General features: G+C 41.7%; 2 protein-coding genes across 2 annotated transcripts in view; one reads left to right on the top strand and one right to left on the bottom strand.

Annotated features, from left to right (window-relative positions):
- Positions 1–363: 363 nt before the first annotated feature.
- LOC146607402 (uncharacterized) overlaps positions 364–9326 on the bottom strand; it is a 21177-nt gene continuing 12214 nt past the window's right edge. The window contains exon 10 of the mRNA XM_085347176.1: positions 364–1788. Coding sequence (XP_085203302.1) covers positions 1751–1788 — 38 coding nt within the window. The 3' untranslated portion in view covers positions 364–1750. The remainder of the gene's footprint in view (positions 1789–9326) is intronic.
- LOC146607404 (cytochrome P450 2J4-like) lies at positions 3577–5938 on the top strand. Its single transcript, XM_085347178.1, has 5 exons — positions 3577–3737; positions 4249–4425; positions 4596–4734; positions 4828–5015; positions 5193–5938. Exons 2-5 carry the CDS (start codon positions 4249–4251, stop codon positions 5337–5339), a joined length of 651 nt encoding a protein of 216 aa, XP_085203304.1. The 5' UTR covers positions 3577–3737; the 3' UTR covers positions 5340–5938.

Below are 9326 nucleotides of genomic sequence, written 5' to 3'. Positions count from 1 at the left end.
TTATCCCTGACCTGTCTGGTGTGTTCTCTGGACTTCATGGTGTTGTTTCTCCCAATATTCTCTTAGACAACCTCTGAGGCCGTCACAGAGCAGCTGTATTTGTACTGACATTAGATTACACACAGGTGCACTCTGTTTAGTCATTAGCACTCATCAGGCAATGTCTACGGGCAACTGACTGCACTCAGACCAAAGGGGGCTGAAAAATTACCCAAACAAAAATGTTTGGAATCATGTATGATTTTTGTTCTACTTCTCACGTGTACAACACTTTGTATTGGTCTTTCACGTGGAATTCCAGTAAAAATGATTCATGTTTGTGGCTGTAATGTGACAAAATGTGGAAAAGTTCAAGGGGGCCGAATACTTTTGCACGCCACTGTATAAAGGGTGGAATGGTTATGAACAGATTATGTACGGAGAGACGAAGTATACAGATGAACTCTGAGTAGACTATAATAGCTAACAGTGTATGCACTGTACCAGAGAGCATACTATGTCAGTGTCCTAAACTACAGTATTAACCAATATGAGCATACGGTGAATGTTACAAATGAATGTGAATCATGATCATGGTCCCTGAGAGGGATAAGGGGTTATGGATGGAGAATTAGTGTGGATGGAAGCAGCAGGGGACTGAGTTCAGTAGGGTGACAGCTGTGGGGAAGAAGCTGTTCCTAAACCTGCTGGTTTTAGTCTGTAGGGTCCTGTAGAGTCTTCCAGAGGGGAGGAGCTGGAAGAGTTTATTGGCAGGATGAGAGGAGTCCCTGAGAATGAAGTGTGCTCGGCGTAGACATCTCTTCTTGTGGACATCCTCAATGGCAGGAACATGAGGGAAAGAGGAACAGGTGGCAAGACAGCTGGAACTAATTGGGCAAGACAAGGAAGTAAAGCACAATACAATAACATGAGACAAAACCTTCAAAGTAAAAAAAGAAATCCACAGACTAAACCTAGAGGCACAATGCTAACACGGAACAGTGGGAACACAGAACCAAAACCTAAGAACTAACAAAGACACATCAAGAAATCAAAGAGTAATAATACCAAAATGGAAAAGACTGCGTCGCCGACCCAAGACCGTGACAAAAGAAATAACTGGGAACAACCATATTACAATCCTCTGTAATGCACATTGAACCTTTAGGGCCTTCTAAATCTAACTAATGCAAATAAATCACACTGAGGTTTCTTTACACTGAGAGATTTCTTTGTGTTAAAGTTTGCACTTTGCTCACGGTTCAGCATGAGGTGGGACTGCAGCGCTATCAGTGATTCAGGTTACAAGTTAACCTGTGACCTGTTCTCAGGATGTATCTAGTCAGAGATAGATCATTAGTCATAGTTGTTCTGTGTATATGTTCCTATTAAGTGGATTTAAGATTTATGTCAAGTTTAAAGCTAAGGCATTTGGAGGATTTATTTAATGGTTCCACAATATGACTTACCCCAGACAGGCTGTTGTCACAGAAGAGCAAACATGTCCTCTTGTGTTCAAAGTTGACCATGAAAAGTTGAACCTTGACATACCTGGACATGTCTGCTGTTCACTTGTAGCAGGAGAGTTGAATAGAAGATATGGAGTCGATATACAATCTTCTCTGCTTGGAGTGGATAGATGGCAGGAGTATTTTAATATTTTTGACTGTTTTTCTACTGTTGACAGATATTCTGAAGAACAGAGTGCCAAAAAACTTTCCTCCTGGACCCTGGGCTCTTCCTTTCATTGGTGACCTTCATCGTATCCAGTCTACCAGACTTCACGTGCAGTTGACAGAAGTATGAGTCCTTACCAAAATAAAAAATAAAGGTATTACATTTGAGGTTTCAAAAACCTTCATTCAACCAGACAGATTTCACCTGCAGCTGACTAACTAGTAATAAAACAAGAAAACTAATGTGAAAGGAAACAAACATGTGAAATGAATCACTGGAGTGCAAGGAGGCATAATTTACACTGGAGTAGACAGAGTTGTTATTTAGCTTGCATGAGGCTTGAAGCAACTATATAATGATTAAGGCTTTATTTAGCAAACTTTTACTGGCTTGTGCAAGCCCTACATACAGGGTCAATAACAAGTAAAAATATTAATTTATAAAATGGAATCGTCAACCTGGAAAAACAAATCTAGCACAATTCATAAATTAAATGGACCCTAAAATATACTGCATTAGAATTGTAATATTTTAGTTTATAGACATAAAATTAGTTAATCTGTAACATTTTAATCAATTACATTCAGCAATGCACTAATTCCAATTTCTCAAAAGTTAATTTTTGAAATATTTGTGTAATGGGTTCTGTGATAGTAATTTGGGTTCTTCTTTTGAAGTTTGGACTGTTTGCTTAACCAAATACGCGTTATATGTATAATGTACTTGTACGTGCTTGTAAATAGTTATTTATTTTTCTTTCTATTCAAATATTTTTAACAAGTGAAATTATCACGACAAAAAGGTTAATTATTTTTAGTCGCATTCCTATGTGTATATTTGGCTTCAATCAACCTAACAGGTTGTAGCCTACTATGACTAAATTTTAGCAGTGCTGATATTTAGTAAACAAAAAACAACAAGAAGTATTGATTGTAGAAATGATAAATATAAATAGCCTCCTACGAATGTATCTTGTTCCAAAAACAACAATATGCCGTCTGTGTTCAGTTTGCAGAAAAATATGGAAACATTTTCAGCCTTCAACTCTGGTGGTAGGATTGTGGTCGTTCATGGCTACAAACTTGTGAAAGAAGCCCTGGTTCACCAAGGAGAAGACTTCATGGATCGCCCAACTATGCCCTTATTTGAATCAATTATAGGGAATAAAGGTAGTGTTTGATAAAAATGGTTGCATTTTTCCCTCTAAAGATCTAAAGATCAGGTCTACATTATTTTTTTATTTCCCAAAGGTCTTGTGATGTCAAATGGTTATCCCTGGAAGCAACAGAGAAGATTTGCTCTTCACACATTCAGAAACTTTGGTCTGGGGAAGAAGACCCTGGAGTCATCCATCCAGCAGGAGTGCCAGTATCTCACAGAGGCTTTTGCAGAACACCAAGGCATACATTCTTTTTTTGCAATATAGTGACATGTTATTTATGTTTTTCATGTTTTATAAAATTTAAATATAATTTCTCCCTGCATACCATATGACATTAGAGGATTCGGAGTACTAAAGACTTTCCTTTACCTGTGGCTCATCACCTGATTTATGTTATAACAAGGGGTTCTAATCAGAAGCCAAACAGCAAACAGCACCCACTGTTTCTCCACTTGTTGACATGCATTATATCCTGTTCATTTGATTTTAGCTTTATTGATATAGCGCCAATTCTTTCTTTAGATTAACAATTATTTGTTATGTTTTGAAACAATCTTTCTCTAATCCACCAATGTTTATTTCTAGGCCTCATGAACTGTGTACATTTTGCAATGTTTGAACCACTTGCAATTTTCAAAAATTAGGTCCCATTTGTTCCCAACTGAGCCCTGCCATGTAGCTGGCCCCCATCATCTTCTAAAAAAGATTATTTATTATTTTAGTATATTTAAAGAGGTGTTTTTCTTCTCATTTTCCAGGCAAACCCTTTAATGCTAAGAACCTGATTAATAATGCAGTCTCAAACATCATCTGCTGTTTGGTGTTCGGCAATCGATTTGAGTACACTGACAAGCAGTACCAGTATGTTCTCCAGACAATAAATGACATTATTCGATTACAGGGAAGTTTGACAGTACGGGTGAGTGAACTTCACTCACACTCTCATGTACTTCTAGTTCCAGTCTCAAGCTTGGATGTAAAATGTGTACCAAATCGATCTGCAGGTCTATCTGCTGATGATGTCCCCTTCAAAATAAGAGAGCAGCTGAAATTGTATAAGTACTATAAGTACAATGCTTGAGAAAATATACTTACTGTTTTTCACCACTTTGTATAACAAGTGAAATATACTCCAGAAAGGATCATTTACTGAATGTGGATCTACAACAAAACAATAACAAGTTCATCCATCACCTGTAAGAGCCCATTAGAACCAATTCAACCATTCATTTTCTAATGCTTCCTGGCCTGAGATAGAGGATGCATCAAATAATGTAAAATGTAACTCAGATTTACATCTAGATATCCTTTCCTGCAAAGATACTGCTGTGCTGTGGAACACGTGAAAATACAGTAATAATGATCTCTATGAATGCTGTTGATACAGCCAGGCAATCAGATAATCTGGTTACTGTCTTCCTGCTCTGCAGATGTACAATACATTACCCTGGCTGATGAGGTGGCTGCCTGGATCACACCAGAAAATATTAACCTTGATAAAGAAAATAGCTGAATTTGTAGAAACTAGGATCAAAGAACACCAGGAAAACCTTGACCCATCATCACCAAGAGACTACATTGACTCCTTTCTCATAGAAATGGGAGAGGTCAGTGTTTTAATGTGCTTGTTTCTTGCTTGCTTGTCTTATATAAAAGATGGGTTTATGAGATTTAAAAGTGTCCCATCATTTTTGGTGTGTGTGTGTGTGTGTGTGTGTGTGTGTGCGCAAATAATGCACTATGCAAATAATCAAATATCACGATTATCTGTTGATAGAAGGAAGATAAAGATTCTGGGTTTTACCTAGAAAATTTGAAGGCTTGCACCATGGACCTGTTTGGCGCTGGAACTGAAACCACAACTACTACTTTACACTGGGGGCTTTTATATATGATCCACTACCCTGACATACAAGGTGTGTGTATAAGTAATATCTACCAGCAATATATAGTTTGTGAGCTTAGTCAACTGTGCAACACACTTGTTTTCCTGTTTTCTGTGTGTGCAGAGAAAGTCCAGGCTGAAATAGATGCTGTGGTTGGTTCATCCAGGCAGCCGTCTACAAGTGACAGAGAAAACATGCCGTTCACTGATGCAGTTATTCATGAAATCCAGAGAAGTGGAAATATCATCCCACTTAATGTGGTCCACATGGCAAACAAGAACACAACTCTGGATAAATATTCAATCCCAAAGGTATACAATCCACTAGTAACAAATGTGTGTATTTACAAAACAAATTAACCTGATAGAAGACCATAAATAATGAATAAAGAAAAATTCTGAGATACTCAAATCGCAGGCTTGATGCTAAAGAACTGTAGCTAATGGGAAGTTCAAATCCTATCATTTAAAGAAATGTTTTTGTTTCAGGGCACCAAGATCTTGGCTACATTGCACTCTGTTCTACACGATGAGTCAATGTGGGAAACTCCACATTCCTTCAACCCTCAACACTTTCTGGATCAGGATGGAAAATTTAGGAAGAGGGAGGCCTTCATTCCCTTTTCTGCAGGTTAGTTATTAGTTACAATCAGAGATGGCAAAAGTACAGACTTTCTTTACTTGGGTAGAAGTAAAGATAATTGTGTTAAAAAAATACTTCACTAAAAGTTGAGGTACTGAAGCAACAATTTTCTGTCACGTAAATGATAGAGGGTGATTTTGCCGCCACACCTAAACAGTAATCACAACTCAGTAATTTCTAACACGAGCCTCAGTAGGTTTTCTTAGTGGACAGGCTGTGATCAGCTGACCTGCTGCTCTTTGTGGATGTACACAAGTGAATTTAACAAGATGTCAGCAGTTTCCCGAGCTATCTTGGCCGATGCCTATCAGCTACACAGACACTATACTTTTTATACTATCTTTATACTAGGCCTATACAGTCGGCATGAAGTGGGAATTCAGTGAATGAATCTAAGCATGATCATCTTAAATGCAAATTCATATCTGCTGCACTTGATGTAACCTAAATCTGATCAGGAGCACCACAGCTACTGTGCACCAGTAATTTCACCACATTAATGCAAACTAACCTGTTTATCCTGCACATAACTACCAAGTATTTTCATCAACATTTGAGTAACATAAAGTTAGTATAGCTTAGTTTGTTTTGAAGGACGTTTCACAAAATGAAAAACCATAATTTATCAAAACACATCATACACAATTCCAATATGTGATTAAAATGATGAATGTAAGCTTTGAATTTGCAGTTTAGTAATTTTTTTAACTAACTGTTTAGTAACAGTTTTTGTGTTGGTTCTTCTGTCACCTGACAAACAGGACATACATGACAATAAGAATAAAATGTGCAGCTGCTTCAGTGTTTCTGTCAATTTGTGCAGATCTTGACTCATCAGTAATGTTTGTAGGTTGAGTGCATTTTTACAAAAATTTGTGCAAACTGTACTACAAGGTGGAATATTTGCAAAATCGCGACTACCTGATGATCTGGCTAGATGGAAATGTCTACCCATATCACTCATGGGAAGGGTTGCCGCTATAAAAATGATGGTCTTACCAAAAATAAATTATTTATTCTCAATGATCCCAACTAAACCGCCACAAGATTGGTTCAGATCTCTAGATTCATGTATGTCCAAATTCCTTTGGAAAAATAAACCCCCACGTATAAGCTTAAAAACACTACAAAAGACCAAGGATAAAGGAGGACTAGAACTGCCTAACTTTCAGCACTACTTCTTAGCCAACAGGCTTCAGTTTATCTCAGGATGGCTAAAACACACCCTCTTAGATGAACCTTGGCTAGATGTAGAACAAGCACTCTGCAATAATCTAGAGATCTCAGACCTACCATTTATCAGCTCAAACATCCAACGACATGAATGCTTTAAAAGCATCAACATCAGCTCTTCTCTGACAGCATGGTGGGAGTTTCTAAAATTGACGGCGTCTTCATTAATCCCATGCAAACGTACACCTATCTGGAACAACCCTGACATATTACAAAACAATAATATGATAAACTTTTCAGATTGGAGTGATAAAGGAATCAAATATTTAGAACATATACTAGAAGGAACAGAATTTATTTCATTTGACGGACTAGTTACACAATATGGGATCAACAAGAAAAGATTTTTAGAATATCAACAAATTAAATCCATAGTAAAAAAGAAATTTAAACCGGGTCAAGTTGAACTACAAACACCACCAAGTGTGGTTCAATTTCTTACTCTTAAACCCCCCAAATTACTATCCAAAATATACAGAATGCTTTCTAAAACAGATGAATCAATATCACTTCCTATTGCAAAATGGGAAGCGGATTTATCAGTTAACTTAGACCTAAACTTCTGGTCTCAGATTTGCTTAAAAACCTTTCATCTAATTAGAAATCCCAGTCTTCAATTAATTCAATACAAAATATTACATAGAGTGCACTATACAGGTCATCGGATGTTCAAGATGGGCTTTTCGTCTACCAACAACTGCTCACACTGCCAAACCAATTCACCGGACAATTATATCCACGCTCTTTGGTTCTGTCCACCAGTTCAGAAGTTTTGGCGCGAGATATGTGAAGACTTATCGAAGTGTCTGAAATGTAACATTCCAACTTCCCCCTTAGTGTGTTTGTTGGGCAGCTTAGATAATGTCACTTCAGAAAAGAATATCGCCCATATGGTTTTCACTGCCCTATGCATAGCCAAGAAAACAGTCCTCATGAACTGGAAAAATAAAAATAATCTTAATTCTAACCAATATAGAAATTATCTATTAGATTACATTAGTCTTGATACAGCCTCTGCCACCACATCAGATCAATTGCTCTGGGCTCCTTTGATCAGCTCCATCACCTAGTGGGGGTGGGGGGTCATAGTTTGGTCCCGCCTTCACTGTTGTGATTGGTGTGGGGGTAGGGACAGGCTTAGGGCGTCGGGGGGTTCCCCGGAGGCATCTTCCTTGGGGGGCTCAACCCGGGGTAGCGGTCATGTCCGGTTAGGGGCTCTGTTGGCTCTCAGGTGACTGTTTCCTCGCGGCTGCGTGCAGCGGGGCTAGGGGAGGGTCTGTGCTGACGGACGTGGGTTACTGACCTGGTAGCCTGGCTGCCCCTGGGTGGGTCCGGGATGGGCGTGAGGTTCTGGGGGCGCTCCGTCTCTGGGCTGGGACCCGGACCGGGCCTCGGGGGCTTGGGTCCTGGTTGGTGTGTTGCCGGGGTTGTGGGTGGGTGGGTGCATGGGGGCCCAGCCCTGGAGCAGGGTGCCGCCGGTGCGTCGAGCCACCTGGGGGGCTCTTCAACTGGTGGGGGAGATTGTCACATCTTGCAGGAGCTTTCCTCTCCTCAGGAGCTCCCTCTGCAGGAGGGGGAGATACAGGAGAGGTGGAGGAAGATCTCAGCCTGGGTGTTTATTGTCTTATGTAGTCTGGAAGATGAGTGGATGGTGGGGTGGGTGCAGTTTTCTCTGTGGTGGGGTTGGGTGGACTGTCCCGGGCTCTGTGGGGCCGGGCGGTGCTGCTGCACTGGGCCCGGTCTGGATGGGCCTGGGCCCCCTTTCCCTGGCGGGTCGCGGAGTATGGGGGTGCCTACTGGGGTCAGCGGGGGAGCTGGCCCCAGGGAGGGGTCACTTGCCCCTCCCTCCCTTCCCTCCCCATCTCCAGCTGCCTCCCTCTTCCCGCTCCACCACAACCACCCACACATGCAGGGCCTTGGAGTAGGGGTATGTCACCAGGGTGCAGAGGAGGCTACCCCCCCCCCCCCCCCCCCTGTCCCCTTCTGGCTGCCTCTGCCTCAATTTTATCCCACAACTTAGACATTCACATTACTCACACTCTCATTACACATACATATAGGATCTTGGGGGTGGGCACGATACACGGAGTCCAAAGTACCATCAGGGTGTACACCCCACCCCTGGCATCGTTGCCCACCTCTCAATTTTAAATACACGTAGACATTGAGGGCTAGCAGGAGGGACCATGCGCTTACCTGCTGCTCTCTGGCAGGTAGCTCCAAGCCCTCCTGGGTTTTAAATGCACCTTAGAACACACATGCATCAACATTACAATGAGCGGGTAGAGGGAGGTTTGGAGTCTTCTCTCACCCCCATTCTCTGCGACCTGCTGGAGCAGGGGGGCTAGGACTAGGAGGAGGAGTTGGCCGTCCGACTGCGGTCTGGAGTGTGGAGCCTTCCTGCTGCTGCGGAGTCGGGGCGGTCTGCCTCCCCCCACCGCAGGGAAAAGGGAAACACCACCTGGGTCTGGGTGCAGTTCCCCCCTCCAGGGGCGGGGGCACCTAGACCCGGTTTGTAGAGTACGCTTGGGGAGTGTGATCGTGTGTACAACGTCTCTTTATGTCTGTCTCCACGTTGGTTGAGTGTGGAGTAAGTGCATATGAGAGCATGAGGGTGGGAATGGATGTTTGTGTCTGTGTGTGCCTGTATGTCTGTGTCTATATGTCAGGTTGGGTGTCAGGCGCCACCTCTCTGGGGACATCTCAGGCCCTCCAAGGTTTGGAGGCCTATCTCCCCCTACCACCAC

This window comes from Diplotaxodon limnothrissa, linkage group LG23, assembly GCF_057381915.1.
Source record: "Diplotaxodon limnothrissa isolate DT_005_m linkage group LG23, D_limnothrissa_male_GT1.1, whole genome shotgun sequence".
NCBI classification, from domain to species: Eukaryota; Metazoa; Chordata; class Actinopteri; order Cichliformes; family Cichlidae; genus Diplotaxodon; species Diplotaxodon limnothrissa.
Note: the sequence above shows the minus strand (reverse complement) of the source record. Positions and strands in the feature narration are given on the sequence as shown.